The 17630-nt window shown below is 32.3% G+C and overlaps 2 protein-coding genes across 3 annotated transcripts; both read left to right on the top strand.

The window, feature by feature from the left end:
* The first annotated feature begins 4800 nt into the window (after window positions 1–4800).
* Window positions 4801–7580, top strand: LOC125844004 (probable cysteine protease RD19D). Its single transcript, XM_049523221.1, has 4 exons — window positions 4801–5332; window positions 6622–6741; window positions 6848–7091; window positions 7177–7580. Exons 1-4 carry the CDS (start codon window positions 4808–4810, stop codon window positions 7446–7448), a joined length of 1161 nt encoding a protein of 386 aa, XP_049379178.1. The 5' UTR covers window positions 4801–4807; the 3' UTR covers window positions 7449–7580.
* Window positions 7581–11590: 4010 nt separating this feature from the next.
* On the top strand, window positions 11591–16432 carry LOC125844016 (uncharacterized). Of its 2 annotated transcripts, XM_049523238.1 has the most exons (6): window positions 11615–11633; window positions 12572–12645; window positions 13504–13683; window positions 14400–14487; window positions 15891–15957; window positions 16071–16432. In XM_049523238.1, exons 3-6 carry the CDS (start codon window positions 13560–13562, stop codon window positions 16122–16124), a joined length of 333 nt encoding a protein of 110 aa, XP_049379195.1. In that variant the 5' UTR covers window positions 11615–11633; window positions 12572–12645; window positions 13504–13559; the 3' UTR covers window positions 16125–16432. The 2 variants fall into 2 exon arrangements, with proteins under 2 accessions (XP_049379193.1, XP_049379195.1); XM_049523236.1 differs by lacking the exon at window positions 12572–12645 and having other exon boundaries at window positions 11591–11634.
* Window positions 16433–17630: the final 1198 nt, after the last annotated feature.

Genomic DNA, 17630 nt, shown 5'->3' on the forward strand with positions numbered 1-17630 from the left:
CTGCCAATCTCTCTGGCCAGATATACAAAACATATGTAGATCAATTACATATATACAATTATCTGACAGATATACAGATACAATTCACATCTCTCCACTCTCTGCCCGCCTCTCCCAATCTCGCTCGCCTATCTCCTTCCTCTCCCAATCTTGCTCAACAGATATACAAATACATATTATGTATACCAGTTACATAAATAGAATTATTTGATTGATATACATATACAATTCACCTCTCTCCAGTCTCTGCCCTCTCTCGCTCGCCTCTTTCCTCCCTCTCGGAATCTTGCTCGTCACTCTCCTCCCTATAACATGTAGCTATGAATCGTAATTAGCAAACTATAGCTATGAAGTGTAATTAAGCTATTTTTGAGTGGTTGTGTAAAAGTTCCCCATAGATATATTAGTTTATGAACGAATTAGTTATTCATTTATTACTTATTTGTATTCGTTATTTCATCTTATATTCTGCATAAAATTGTACATAGATTCTTTCACATGTATTAGTTATACACTTTTCTAAATTGCAAATCAAATATCGTGTTGATTTTATACATGCATAGTCTTAATCAACTATCAAACATGATATTATTCATACAGAATGTAATACATATATAATATTTCTCCCATCAGCTATCAAACCACCCTAACCCCTTAATGGATATGACTTGGGTCTGTTATCTATTTAATTTTATGTTGAGCACAAATTACTTCATGTATTCATATAGGGTAATGAATTATTTGCGTGATTGGCATAAATAAATTGATTTTGTGACACTACTTAAATTTTGACATTGTTAAAATATGTTTTGCAAATTATTTTATGAGTCGAACTCGAAGTTTGCCACAAGTTATAATAAATGTGCATGCTAGTCTTGCCATATTTGTTGTGGATTGTTATGACTTTAATAAGAATTGTGTTGTAACTTTAAAATAAATTATTCACTTGTCTTAACAAATCAGAGATAATATCATAGATGGTCACTCAACTATAGATTTTTTTTTCCTCAGAAAGTCACTTAACTTTGATTTTTAACTCAAAAGTCACTCAATTTTGGATTATTTTCTCAGAAAGTTACTCAACTATGGTCTCTTTTCTCAGAAAGTCACTCAACTTTGATTTTTAACTCAAAAGTCACCCAACTATGAATATTTTACTTACAAAGTCACTCAAATTAAAGACAGTTATTTAATTGATTTTTTCAATTAAATTTTATTGACATAATTTTTTATCAAAACCAAAATATTAAGAATTAAATAAATGTCCATTTAAACCATTTAATGTCCACCTATTTGATCCGTCCCATTAAAAATATAACAGTGACCCCTTTTATTTTACCTTTTCCTCCCAAAATTATTATCTTATGCGTTTTTTATTTTTTTTAGTTAAACAAAATAATTAAGTTAAGAATTAGATTTTTAAGAAATTTTTTGGATAATATTAATCAATAATATAACTGAAGGTTTTGACCAGAACATGATGGTCCGTAATGACGTCCTAATATTTTTGTAATGAAGCATAATTATTTTTAATATTATGTCTAATATTTTACTAGTAATTATTTAGAATATTATATCTTATATTTTACCAGTGACCAATAAATACTAATCATTTGATTTACATATAATTTTAGCACCTTATTAATGATGTTAACAACATATTATTGTAATAAATAAAGAAATGACATTAAGTCGAACAGTTCAACTTGTTGTTTAATTTGAGTGCATTTTATAACTGTCTTTGTGTTATATTCAAAGTTTAAAATTAAACCTATCAAATCATGCACCTCATTAGTTAATTAAAAAAAACGCACAAGAGATAAAAGGAAATAATTTTGGGGGGAAAAAGTAAAATAAAAGGTTGAGTGACTTTGTAAGTAAAATATTCATAGTTAAGTGACTTTCTGAGAAAAACATCTTATAGTTAAGTGACTTTCGAGTTAAAAAATAAAGTTGAGTGGCTTTCTGTGAAAAGAGTTCATAGTTGAGTAACTTTTGAGTTAAAAACCAAAGTTAAATGACTTTCTGTGAAAAGAGTCCATAGTTGAGTGACTTTTGAGTTAAAAATCAAAGTTAAGTGACTTTCTGAGAAAATAGGTCATAGTTGAGTGACCATCTGAGATATTACCATAAGTTTTAATGGATAAACAAGACTCATATTATCAAAAGTAACGAATCCTTAAAACTGTATTACATAAACTGTTTAGTAATTTTGATATAGTTTTTCACAAAACTTAACCAATCGTCAAAACTTCACAGATCGTGAAAACTTGCATCTTTGTATAGATATTACTACAGGATTTTGCTTCGAAATTAGTCCAAATGACTAGAGCATAAACAATATTGTAAGAAGTGATTGCCTGCATAAATATCCGTGAAAAAAAGGAAAAATTCGCGGTTAAGCAAATTCATACTACTTAATTACTCATCATAGCTATAGTTTATTATAATTACGACTCACGACTAACATTAACCATTAATTACGTGAGCTGACTTCGAGTTTGTATATTAGCCACGTCATTTGTATAATTCACAACTAACAATTTTTTGTTTGATTTATATTTGTATATGACGATGATTTTCTTTGGTTTTTCAATTTTGTCATCATATACATTCAATTTTTTTGTGTATAACTTTTTAAAGTTTGTATAAACGAGTAGTTTTCGAAATTTGTATGATATAATTTATATAATGTTATTTGTATAAAATATTTTGTATAATTGTTTAAAGTTCATATGTTTATGTTTGTATCAATTCGTTATTTCAAGTTTTATTATATTTGTATAATTTCAGACTTTATATTACTCAATTATACAAAAACACGCGAATTATACAAATTATTGTCCTCTATCCTCTCTCTCCCAATCTCGTTCGCCTCTCTCCTCTCTCTCCCAATCTTTCTCTCCAGAATATACAAATACATATGTATAATATACAATTATCTAATCGATTTACATATACAATTCACCTCTCTCTCTCCTTGCCCTCTCTCGCTCGCCTCTCTCCTCCCTCTCCTAGTCTCGCTTGCCACTCTCCTCCCTATAACATGTAGCTACGAATCGTAATTAATAAACTATAGCTATGAAGCGTAATTAAACTATTTTTGAGTGGCTATACGCGAAAATTCCTAAAAAATGTTTTGACTTTATAATAATATTGGGTTGCCTTCAATTTGATTTTGAAATCCAAATGGGTTCATAGGTGGGTTCTATATCCTTGATAAATGGGCCTCCAGCTTTTCCAATCCATTTTTGGGCCACTTATCCTTTTACTTCAGCCCAATTTTTTTTTTGGGGCCTTTCTTTTTCGGTCTAGTCCTGCTTTGATCCTTCGGAAGACCTTATAAAAATCTTAAAATTAAAAGTGAAGGTGTTTTACCACCCGAACAACCCTTTTGTCTATCTCACTAAGATTTGTGTCTCGATCCATTCACTTTTTAATTAAAAAAAAGCACTCGAAAGCTTTTTCAGATGTTCCTAATATTGAATTAGTTTATTATTATATTCTACACGGTTTCTAACTATGTAGATCTTATTCAATCAAAAAATTAACAAAACAATGCGTAAATAAATTTATATAAAAATCAAATTTGAATGTTCTGTTGCAAGAGTGAAACAGAGCTTTTTTCACACAATACGTTTTTATGTGCCACATTTAAAAAATAATAATATATGTTTATTAGTGGTTCAATTTGAGATAATGTTACGGCATATTTTTGAAGTCACAAAATACTTTTAAGCAGTATGCTATGACATGTCTTAAATTACATAATTTTTTAAAAGGCATAATACATACTTCAAAATATTCTATTTAAATATTCGAGCTTATATAAGCTCTTATTTCAATCACCTTTAACTCCTAATTTTAATGGGAAACTTTCTATTTAAATCTTTTAGCAAGTTGATTGTGTTTTGATTAGTCTATGCATAAAATATGCCATTTATTTAATTATATGTATTCGCTTTAATTACTCGTAAAACATTATATATTTTCTACTTAAAATTGATGTATAACTAAAAAAATAACATCTTTTATTTAATTAATTTTAAAATAACAATTAATTAAATCAAAATATTTAACTGAAATTTCGTAATTTATGATTACATAAATATTTATAATTTATTTTATATTATAATTTTTTTAAAACTTTGTTAACTACTAAATTTTGTGTTGAAGCAAATAATATCATACAAAATAAGACGGTCAATTTGTAAATAGAAACTTATTAAGTGGACAAAATTGTGAACGTGGCGAACGAATAGAAGCTTGCCGTTTCAAACTCCAACTACGTGTCTTATAACAAAGTGAATAATTTTGCATGCAACATTTAAGACTACATTCCCCAAATTGCCCCTCCACACCCATTCCTTCACTCGATAAATTGAAGCTCGACTATTTCAGATTCGCGCCACATAGTATTCAGTCGAAGTGAAGCACTCTCTATCATGTATTTTTTTTATACTTAATGTTTGAATCTGAGACATCTGATTAAAAAAAGAGCAGTCTCATCTCCTACACCATATTCGTTGGTGGTCACAAATTCTTTCATGTTACCTCCATTTCAACTTATTCACTATAATTTTTCAAACTTGAAATATTATTTTCGATAGACTCTCGACTCAAGTGAATATCAAATTATTATTTTTATTAAATCTAACTTTATTTATTGTTCAAATTATTTTTAATATTGTCAAATGACCAAAATGGTAATTCTACCACCTTGTCACATGAAACCATTTGCCTATTTCTTCTTCACTAAAACTCCAAAGCAAAAAACTTCAACCATTAGCCAAAGCACAAAAAAAAAATGGCAAAAGGAGGTGGTCTAACCTACGCTTTAGCTGTTACAATTCTAACATGCGCATTTTCTCTACTTCCCTTTCACCATACATTAGTTGCAGCAGCAATTCCAGAAGAATTCAAAATCCGGCAAGTCACCGACGATCAAAGTCCAACAACCACCGCGCACGGCGGAAGCAACCACCACCTCCTCGGTACTCCCGCGGAGCACCGATTCAAGTCATTCATACAGGAATACAACAAAGAGTACAGTACACGAGAGGAGTACATACACCGCCTCGGAGTTTTCGTTAAAAATCTCCTGAGGGCGGCGGAGCACCAGGCTTTGGATCCTACGGCTGTTCATGGAGTCACGCAGTTTTCCGATCTGACGTCGGAGGAATTTGAGAGGATGTATATGGGTGTTAAAGGTGGTGATCGGATCTCCTTGTTGGGAGAGGTTGGGTCTCACGCGCCGCCGATGGAAGTGAAGGATTTGCCGAAGAGTTTTGATTGGAGAGAGAAAGGTGCGGTTACTGACGTGAAGATGCAGGTGAGAATTGTACAGTATACTGTTATCGTATTATTTGTTGTTGTTCTCTTGTTCATTATTTTCAGCAGCATGACTTGTTCGCTATTAAATTTGGTTAACTTGAGAACTAGCTCGGGATTTTACAGTTGAAACTCCAAGCTAGTTCCAGGTAAGACCGAGTACACACTACCCTCCCGACTCTCACTTGTGAGATTACATTCACGGGTATGTTGGTGTTGTCAAACAAAAATAAGTTGTTTGAGCAAAAGTTACCGAGTTCGGGCTTCTACTAATGTGATAGTAGTTCAGTTTCATTTTTATCGGGCTATTAGTTTAGGCGACATTTGATAGCGGGTTTGGAGGTAAGTTATGCAGAGTTATGCATGTATTAAATCCTACATAACTAATACCACGTTTCCTAACTGGGATCATTTGATAGCGGGTTTGGAGGTAAGTTATGCATGTATTAAATTTTGAATAACTAATACTTCCTCTGTCCAACAATATTTGTCTACTATCGACTTTGCACAATTCTTAATAAACTATAAATGGAAGAGTTGATATAATAAATACAATGTCTTGAAAAATATAATAAAAAATAATTAGGAGCTAATGTAAAAATTTATTTATTGATTTCATAAAGTAGACAAATATTGTTGGATATCCTTCGGGGTGACCTAGTGGTTTGGGCTTGGAACTTTCATGTTGGAGGTCTCAAGTTCGAAACTTCTTGCCAGCGAAAGCAAGGGGGTTTGTCTTCTGGGTTGAGCTCGTCGTGCCGGGCTTACTTAGTGCGTGTTACCTCTCCTATGTGGTTTGCGAGCTATTGCATAGCTAGGAGCTTTTACCCTGTGCACACCCAAAATAAGTAGATTTCTTATAATATATCCATACATTATTAATATCTATCTCTAATTACTCTATAGATGACCTGATTGCATGTGGTATAAAAAATCAAAACAGTTACTACAATGAACTACTATATGAAAATATTACCACTAAACTCGGAAAATTAAGGATACACTTCATTAAGCAACTCCAATAAATTGACAGCCTATTCGACAGTACTCGCACTACTACTAAATGATTATAAGGAATGTAGTTTAGATAGGCAATATTTGTACTATTTCAGTATTTGAACAAATGACTTGAAGCTTATACTTTGAACAATTCTGTTTTGGTAGTTAACAGAACACATTTGTTCGGCGGTAGTATTGATTAACAAACATCACTGTGGCTTTTAATGATACATAAACGTTCATACTTCATACCAATGCTCATACTTCATACCATTTGGATGATCAATGCAGGGGTCTTGCGGCTCATGCTGGGCGTTTAGTACGACTGGATCCATTGAAGGAGCCAACTTCATTGCCACTGGCAAGCTTCTAAATCTTAGTGAGCAACAGCTTGTAGATTGTGATAACACGGTTAGCTCTTCTCTGATTTTTTGTATAACAAACGTGCTGCTTTGTGCCTTTGTTTAGTACTTGATATATGCATGACTGATCGCCTCTCTTTTTTTCCCTTCCGAAGTGTGATAAAAAGGACAAAAAGGCTTGTGATTCCGGGTGCAGGGGAGGCCTAATGACAAATGCATACAAGTACTTAATCAAAGCAGGAGGAATAGAAGAGGAAGATTCATATCCATATACCGGTAAACGTGGCGAATGCAAGTTTAGCCCAGACAAAGTCGCGGTAAAAGTCTCCAATTTCACCAATATTCCCATCGACGAACAACAAATCGCTGCTTATTTAGTCAATCACGGACCTCTCGCAGGTAACCACTAAACCATCTCTCAATATGATATGTGCATGAAGATCTCCTTTAGTCTAAAAGGTGCTTGAAACTTTGTTGTGTGTAGTCGGGTTGAACGCGGTGTTTATGCAAACGTACATAGGAGGTGTCTCCTGCCCGTTAATATGCGGAAAGAGGTGGGTTAACCATGGCGTATTGCTAGTCGGTTATGGCTCAAAGGGGTTCTCGATTCTGCGTTTGAGCAACCAGCCATACTGGGTAATAAAGAACTCGTGGGGGAAGCGATGGGGCGAAAACGGGTACTACAAGCTTTGTAGAGGACATGGGATGTGTGGAATGAACACAATGGTTTCTGCTGTTATGACCCAAACCTCCTAAGAAGATAAATTAAGCTAGCTTAGTCTATAGTCTCTCTACTCCTAAACTTTTTCAAGTTAAAATAAATTTGTATTAAAGTTCTTAAAACTTTAGGTACATGTATTATGAAGCCCTTTTTTTCTCTAAGACTTGAAAGTTAGCTTGGCCCAATACAACTATGGATGCTATTTTGTGTTTTTTATTGTTTAATGTTGTGAAAATGTCTTTGTAATCTGTTTGATTTATTGCTCATGTTACTTCTTGACCTATTTTAGTAGTATTTTGGTGAAGGTTAGAGGATTTATCGAAATCACTATTTTTTTTTTAATTATGATTCCAAATTGCAGATTAGTTTTAGCCTTTTAGGTTCTCAATAGATGGGCTAAGGCCCATTAACAATTTTGAGAGGATGCACTCCTGAACTAGGTGGGCCATAGATGAGAACTATATATGGGCTGAAATATATTGAAAAAGAAAGGTAAAATTATACGTATAAGTAATCATATACTAGTTAATTAACTAATATAGTTATAGTTTTAATTAATTACAATTTACGGCTTGCAGTTGCACTTACGTGTGCCTCTCTCCTCTCTCCTCTCTCCTCTCTCCTCTCTCCCTTATCCCCTTTCTCCTCACTTATACAATACAAATACAAAGTATATAAATATAAATTATACATATATAATTATATGATATATATACAAATGAAATCGCTCTCCATTCTCTCGCTCGTCTCTCTCCTCCCTCTTTCAATTTTGCTCGCCAGATATACAAATAAATATGTATATCAGTTACATATATACAATTATTTGACAGATATACATATACAACTCGACAGATATACATTCACAACTCACTCTCGCCCTCACTCGCTCGCCTCTCTCCTTAATTTCACAATCTCACTCACCTCTCTCCTCCCTCTGCCCTCTAACATGTAACTACAAATCGTAATTAACAAACTATAGTTATGGAGCTCAATTAAAATTATTTTAGTGGTTATTTGTGAAAACTTAACTCATAACTTTTTATCTTTTCACTCGAGTCTGATATGGTATCTATTGGAGTTTCATTATTTCAAATTTGTGTTGCGTAGGGCTCTATTTGAAAAATCCTCTTTATCAAGGAAACAACTTCTGCTTTTACCGGGAAAAAAAAAACTTTTTCATTCTTCTAAAATTTGGCCAAATACATATATTTTTAAAAAATATATTTTAAAATATGCACTTTTGACTTTAGAAAAGCTTAGGATTGTTTATTGATGTGTGATTCCATGAGGTTCTAGAAAATGTACCAAAAAGAAATAGGCTACTAGAAGAAGAGTTGGTCAATTAACTAATCCATTTTCGGCTTTGAATTTAAATTAATCGAGTTTTAATGAAAATGCTTTAATATCAAATAGAAAAGAAAAAAATAGAGATTATTTCTCATAAAATGCCACACAATAAATTTACTACTATATATAGTATCAACTTTCAACAACCAACCATTAACTATTGTTTGTTGAAACTCTTTTTATTATTAATTAATTGACTAACTAAGTTAAGCTAATTGACAACTTTTGCCAAACTATATAATAAAGTGGAGACACCTCTATATTTCAAAGTTATCCATTTTATATTTTTGGTAAGGAAATTTAATATTTTTGCCATTTTTGATTAAATAATTTTGTATTTTTGTCATCATATCCACTTTATATAAATTTTTTATTATTATCTTTTACTGATGGTGACAAGTTATCATATGTAGCATGATTTGTCAATGATAAATTCGTTTAAAAAATTGTTTGAAAAAGAAACTCTATTTTATTTTAGAAAAAAAAAAACATACCTCGTGTTGCACGCAATCAACCATTTACGTTAATGTAAAATAAAATAATATATATAGAATTAAGGAAAACAAATAATTATAAAATAAAGCAATCAGATATACCTAAAAAAATGTTGCAAAGATTAATATTTTCTTGATTTTCTAAAAGCGACACGTATTTTGCTCTAAGTTTGTTTAGTTAAATTTACAAACGAAATGGATTAAAAAGAAAATTATGCCTCAATCTCAAGCTAGAATAGGTAATTTATATTAATACTATTCATATTCACTTATTTAAATTTATCTCAATTAAAAAATTTAAGCATTTTCAAATTTCAAGCTATATTGTTTTTTTCTTATTTATGTTGATGGAATATATCAAATATTTTATAAAATTAGTTAAAATTCACATAAATTGATCTGAATACTATATTAAAAAAAAATTAAATATTTCATCTTTTTAATATTATTTGTCTACACTTTTTGTAACAAAAACAAAAACAAAAAAGAAATGACTCATATCAATTAAAAACCAAAATTTATTTTTCCATGCCCCCACCATAGATTCAATTAGATTCTATTTTACTTTTAATTCCAAAAAAGTCCAAATCACAACAAAAAGGAAAAGACAAAAACACCCTTGTCAATATAGTTGGTGCAGGGTGTTTTTAGTCAATTCACACAACACATCGCTTTATCCTCTTACAAAGACAAAAAAAACCACGTCATATAGAAAATGATAGAATAAATCTGAGAAAACCAAACTGTTACAGCTGAGAAAAACATGATGCTACCAAACACCACAAACATTTGGTATCCGATACTCATTTTAGAGTTCAATTATTTCAAATTCATACTGAAAAATTTCGTTTCAGATATTAAAGTTTAAAAACAACTTCATTCACCCAATACTTTTGATTAAGAGTCATGTTTGAATTAATTTATTTCAGATAATTTTAAGTAATTAATATATATATATTATATATATATAAACACTTAATCCCTCCGTCCTTATTTGCTTCTCAAATATTTTTTAATTTGATTTTTATTTTTACTTGTCATTTTTGACAAATCAAAGGAGGACATTTTTTTTCTTCCTATTATACACTCGATTTATTAATATTGAGTTAATGCCTTTGAAAAATATAGTGAGTAAATATGTTTAATATTGTATCAACTAATAGGGGTAAAATGGTAAATTCACTATACAAAATTATTTTCTTAATAGGTGTATCAAGTCAAAATTTGACAAGTAAATAGGAACGAAGGAAGTATTTTTTAGGGAAAATTATATATAATAGCAAACTATTAATTCAAATTAAATGTTATAAACATAGTTTGATTTAATTGTACCCTATAGCAAACTATTGCTATTTTCGCCTCTCTCCCTGGTGGAATCTCGCTCGCCACTCTCGTTTTGGTGGCAGTCTCGCTTGCCTCTCTCGCTTTTATACAAACACAAATATATAAAATATATTTGTATTTGTATAAAGTGAGAGAAAATTGTATATATACATATATTTTTGTTCCCCTCTTCCAGATCTCGCTCGCCACTCTCACTTTATACAAACACAAATGTATACATTGCGTTTGTGTTTGTATAAAGCGAGAGAAAATTGTATATACAAATACAAATGCATATATTTTCATCATATACACTTATGATTATACAAATACAATCTTCCCCTGCCCAGTTTTCTTTTGTTTTTCTCTCTTTCTTGTTTTATACAAACACGGATTATACAATTGATTTTTTGTATATGTATATCAAAACAGATTATACATTGTTTTCTTTTGTATATGCATATCGGATTATACAACTGCTTTCTTTGTATATGTATAACGAATTATACAACTGCTTTCTTTGTATATGTATAGCGAAATATACATATTTATGTTTGCTATGGAGCGCAATTATGCAAATTATAACTATAACATACAAATATGATTTTTATGTTTGCTATATGTGAAAATTGCTCTATTTTTTAAGCCAAAAATCATAAAAACAAGTTAAAAGTCAATTCAAACATGTTCTAAAAAAATAAATAACATTTAGAATTAATAAGTTGCCAAAAAATAATAAAAATATATATTTTTTTGAAATGAATTAAAAAGGAAAGCTAATCAAACAAACTGAAATGGATAAAATACTATTATATTAATTGAGTTTACAGATAGATATTTATAAATATTACTAGTAGATTTTTAATATTTATACGAAATCTAAATAAAAATTACTAGATTCACGTAAACAAAATTATGCAAAAAGTCAATAAATTGATATTTTAATTCTCTTGTGGGTACCCTTTAAAGAAGTTTATCTATAAATACCCACTCAGACTCTTCACTCCTCTCTTTCTTTTCCTCTCTTTTCTCTTGGTGTCTTCATAGCAAAAAAAAGGTACTTATCATTCTCTATTCTTCCTTTTTTTTTCTTGTTTTTTTAATAGTTTTTTAAAAAATAATTATTTTTATGTTTTTTTTTTTTGTTATGTTTTGGTGATTTTTGCATGCACTTGGTGTGGTACATTGATGTATAATTGTTCAGGTGATGTTATTTGCTTTTAAATGTTTGGGAATACAGGGGCGGATAGGTAGGATCGAGTGGTTCCTTCGATGAAAATTACTATGGTTAATTGTTTATTTTTTTTTATGTATATATATAGTAGATGTTAGAATGATTTTGATTTCTTTATGTTTACTTTTAGTGAAAATTCTGTCTATGTCACACACAGAGAGTTATGGGTTTAACTGGGTTTTTGTGTTTTGATTGAAATTGTTGTAGGATTTCTGATTTTTTTTTATGTTTTATATATTCAAAATGTTCAATTAGATTTTTCAAGCTAAGAAGTAAATTTTTGTTTTTGGCAGCTGAAATGGGAAGTACAATTGTATTTAGCTGTATAATTTTTGTGAATGGGGGAGGGGGAGGGGGAGGGGAAGGGGAAGGGGAAGGGGAAGGGGAAGGGGAAGGAGAAGGAGAAGGAGAAGGAGAAGGGGAAGGGGAAGGGGAAGGGGAAGGGGAAGGGGGTAGGGGTAGGGGCAGGGGCAGGGCAGGGCAGGTAAGGGTAAGGGTAAAGGTAAAGGGGGAGGGGATTACGAGGTGGGAAATCAAACACTCACCAGTGAAAATTCAGGTAGTTAGCCAATTAACTGAGCTACTAAGATTAACCTATTTTTGTGAAGATTGATGTAATTTGGCTTTATAAAAAGGATTGACATGAGTTGACTTGGATGCAACATATTGTAGCTAGTGAATAATGGACAATTTGATTGGTTCTATTATATGTTAAGATTATGTATGTAAAGAATTAAAAGTTTGTTCACTTGTTTGGTTTAGATGAAAGCCTTTTGCAGTGCAGCAGAGCTTTTGAGCTAGGGCATTTGTGAAGTTCCGTTCTATATCAAAAAGGTAACAATTGTAGATCATTAAAGTATATCAATGTGATCCTTCTATATCAAAGAAGGTAACAATTGTAAATCATTTAAGGATGTCAATGTCTCTAGTTTAGAAGCTCAAACTGACTGGATAGTCTCTAACTCATGATTCATCTATGGAACATCGAATCTGACATCTACATAGTCTAGCTATTACTTGTCTTTAGTGCTGGAAACATTATCTAGCTGCCCGTGGCAGTGCTAAGACTGTTTTTTCTATGCATGGTGATCGATGGTGGTAGTAGTGGCAATGGTGATAGTTGTGCAATGTTTGCTAGTGGTGGTTGCTAGTTGTGGTGATGAATGGTGGTAGTAGTTGTTTGGTGGAAGCTGGAAGGTTACATTCACAGAAATCTTTAAGTGAAGAGCAAATAAGTGGTTGTAAAAGGGGAAAAAAAGAAGACATGTTCTGATGTGGCGGGATATGAATGATTCAGATAAAAGACTTCCTATAAGTTGAAACAAACAGGTTTAAATCCTGCCAGGCTTTAAGTGTTAATTGATCCTTCTTTTGTGTAACAAAATGGCGAGCAAAATAAAAATATAAAATCCGGGTTGGGTTTTCAACAGAAGCAATTGATATTCCATTGCAATTCAATATGCAATAGCATGTAAAAGTGTATAATGTTTTTACATGGTTTCTTAACATTTCATAATACACCTTTTTGTGCTTTTACTTGGTATAATCTATATTTCTCTTCCGCAATAAGATTTTTTTTTTTGTATTTACAATATGATTTATTCAGAATATGATTCTATGCACGACTTATCAGCAATTCATTTCTAGTACCTTCTGATGCGATCTCAAAGAGACCTTTTAATAAATGAGCAGGTCGGCAATTACTTTTTCATCTCCGGGAAGGGAATGATTTTTCAGTTCCGAGGGCCATGGAAGTAGATACTGGAAATTCGTGTTTTATTGAGAAGCTGCCTGTAGAAAGATACACATCTACAAGAGAGACAAAGAAGCCCCCAGAAACTAACAAAAGCCCTGCTGCATTTGTCAATCACGGTTTGTTTTCTGATCCTTTTGAGAATTTAGAAACAAGTCTCTTCAACTGATCGAGGCAAAACTGTTTTGTTTTAGTTAAGAAGTTTCACTTGTTGGGGAACATGGTCTGTTTATGCTATGGCTCAGGATGACTTAAAGGAGACAATCTTGACTAAATTCATTTTTTTGTTGTGTTGAACCTGTTTTAATGCCCCTCTCAGTGCTCTCAATCAGTCAGTCGGTTATGTCTCTTCCCTCAAACCTCAAAAGGTTCACAAGAGCTAGACTGTTGTCCATTTGTCATAAATTAAGCAACTAATAACTATTAACAGACACTGAAAGGAAGAGATCCATGAAACAGGGTGTCCTCTTCGTCTCCGCATGTATTTTTACAGAACATAGCTCTCCCGAGTCTATTTTCTTTAAACAAAATCTTCAATTTGACAGTGGCTTGAGGTCACCAGTAATCTTCTGACTTCTTGTTCTTTACATTGAAAGAAATAATTCTGCACTTTAATACACTTCAGCACAAAAATTCCACTCGTTAGAGCAGTTACCATCCTTTGTACCTTAATAGAAATGAGCAACCTGAAAGCTCAGATTGGCTAAAGCTTCTTTACATAAACAGATTTTATATTCTTGGCGGCTTCAAGGAAAAATTATATCAAACTGTATGAGGCTAGACTTTGTGTTTCTTCTTGTGTTACTTATATAGTATAGTTTTGTTTGTGGTGCAGCTGCTATTGCATGGCATGAGAACAGAAGAAAATGGGTTGGAGAAGTATCAAGGAAGTCAGAAAGGATGCCGAAGGATCCAATTATAAGGTAACACTTTGCACCCACAGTATACAAAAATCAACTTCAGAAGAGTCCCCATTTATGTTTCATGTTTTAGATTAGAGCTGAAGTTCTCAGTGCTCATGGTAGTGCCTCAGAGAAATCCTCGATTGTCAGAGATACGGTGATGAGTGGAAGTTTTTATTTTTACTGCACATAGAAGGATAACTTATACTGTCTGAATCTGAACTTTGTCAGATACAACCAAAAATACCGGAAGAATGTCAAGTTAGTTGCTGCTCTATTGTGTTCAGTTAACAGTTAGGAATTCATATTGAGGTGGTTCAGTGGCTATGCACTTAGAGAACAGTAATGAACATATAAATGGCTGTCCGACAAAAGAGTAAGGAAAATATATGGTAGGAAGCTATAGGTTTCAACTTCATATGTTCCAAGTGACATTGAGCTTTTTACCATTTATCAAATTTGATCCTTATTTTAGTCTAATATGGGCTGTAATGCATCAGCAAACGTCAACAAGCTAGGGAGATAGTGATTTAATGTACTTGATGTTGCATAGCTTCTGTTATTGCCACATCCATATGATTTAATGCAGTAGACATTAGCAATCTCAACTGCTTTCCTATGTTTCTCTAGAGGAATAAGTTCGTGTGCAGGGCATGATATTGATATTGCAATGCACGCATTTCTCTATCTCAAAATGGCCAACAGAACATGCTCTATTTATTCTAGAGTGAACAAGTGGTGAGCTTTTGCACTTTTCCCACTGTGCATGTCCATCTTGAAATGCATATATTCCTATTGCACTCACATACCAGGCATGACATATTTCTTAAGTGTGGTATGTTAGTGCAAAATATGTGCCTGATTAACAGGAAGTAATCTTTGTAGCGTAAACTAGTTTATCATGGCCAGTGATCCAAAAGTATTTTTGAAGTGTCTTCTAAGAGATAAAGAAACTATGATAAAGGGATGATCCAAGGACAGGAAACTTGAGTTTATAGTTCAAGAGCCTTTAACGCTGAGGTTTAGATAGAGAGTGATTGAGACTGAATGAGGGTAAATACCGAGTTTCGTTAGAGCATCAATCTTGAAAAGTTTCACTAAGCTTTTAGACTTGCTTAATTATGTTCCAAGTACATGATATAGGCATATTGTGGCAATAAAAGCTAGAGGGGTGGACCCATTATACCCCGAGTTCTGAATGCTGTGGTTGGTCCTAAGGATTGACCTATCTGAGTCATAAAAAAAGGGTAGTGTGCACTAAGGTCCCGCTATGCGCGGGATCTGGGGAAGGCCGGACCAGTTTGGGTTTATTGTATGCAAATGAATTAAGTAAACATGTTCTGCCTTTGACTTGGCTCAAAACCTTCGATTACTGTTCTTATTTCTTACCACTAGACTGAAATGTCTACGAATTACTCATGCAGTTGGACAACGACCTATGAAGAGTTGCTCTCTACAACTGACCCTTTCTCTGAGCGAATTCCTTTAACAGTAAGCAATCCTGAAATTTATAGTACTATTCTATCAGAAGTCTGCTCCATTGCTGTTTCATAAGAATGATGATCATTTGGCTAGTGCTAGTATTAATTTCTGTATTTTCACAGGAAATGGTTGACTTTCTAGTCGATATCTGGCACGATGAGGGGCTTTTCGACTAGATATTTATGAAGACAAACTTCATCTATGTATCTTGTGCAGATTATATTGCAGACATTTGGAAATCTTGTGCATCTTCGACAGTCTTTGACCCGTAAGATATTTAGCTTGACATTCAACTTCTTCTAGCCATTGATCTTTATAGGACTTTCCATTTTATGTGGTACCATTCGTAGTCATTGCCTAGTATCGTTAACAGGCGAAACGAAGGAGAGAGTCCTCTATCTGAATCATGTTGTATCAAATAATATTATGTATGAGTACTGAATTTTTCAAGCAGATTCTTAATAATCTCTAAGTAGCTTTGTTTATAATTATTTGTGCAATGTTTATAAGTTATGGCCATTAGCTATTTTTGGGCCAACTTATCAAGTATTTTTGCTGTGATATAAGATATGGTTTAGGAAAATACATTCAATGATCGGAAATGGGTGGACTTGAACTTTTGATCCTAGCTTGGGCGTTGACGGTCTTGAACTTTTCAATAAGTTTTGACTTTTGAGCACATCCAATTTATTGGAGCGATACAGAGAAGATTAACAAGGTCTTGACTCTTGACATGCACAAATCGTGAAATGGTTCAATTTTTTCTTATAAATCCTTTGGCAACTCCCAACATTATCTCAACTTTAGTTTTTAGTCATTCTACCGTTGATCGATGATTTTAGGCACAATATATAAATTAACTCGAGATTTCAGTTCAATCTTTAATGCGTGAGAAATTCTTGTTAAGGGGAGTTTCCTATGTGCGTGACTAGTGGTAGAGTAGAGTACGCGAGTTCATCAAATTCAATGGGTTTTGCGCGAATATTATAAGAAATTTATTAAATATTTGACTCTGAACTAAATTATTATATATTAACTTGAGGGATTCATAAACTTTCAAACCTAAATCTGTCTCTATAAATCAAGATTAGTCATATCAATAAATTTCGAATACGAAATAATTAGTAAAAAAAATATACTATGATGTGTGATTATTAAGAAAGACAGAAAATAAATAGCACATAAACTTATTTAATACTGTCATTTCACAACTTGTTTTTGTTCAAACACAATACAAAGTGGTACTATGGTAGTCTTTATTTTTTTTTAAAGCCAAACAAGTAGATATATAATTACATTATTCATCAACAAAAGGTTTTCTCGGAATCTACTAACACGAGATATTTTATACATCAAACTGTTCGCTTTTTCATCAACAAAAGATGCAATAACACTTATAGCTCTCACATTCTCCACGCAAAGCTCCTTCTAATTTGGTGCACTTGTCTTGACACTCACCAAACCTAATCATAAAACAAGCCCCTCCAAATGTACCACTATACCTTTTGCATTCTTGACCTTCCACACTTATTATCTCTGCACAAAAATAATAATCAAGATTTTACATATTCGTTACTTGTGTGAGCTTGTTCATATTATAGGTATAGTAGAAATTAGGGATTTGTCGTTTATAGATTTGAATTGATATCAAACATGTAGCTCGTCTTAGTTACTGGATTCAA

Source organism: Solanum stenotomum, chromosome 11, assembly GCF_019186545.1.
Source record: "Solanum stenotomum isolate F172 chromosome 11, ASM1918654v1, whole genome shotgun sequence".
Taxonomy (NCBI): Eukaryota; Viridiplantae; Streptophyta; class Magnoliopsida; order Solanales; family Solanaceae; genus Solanum; species Solanum stenotomum.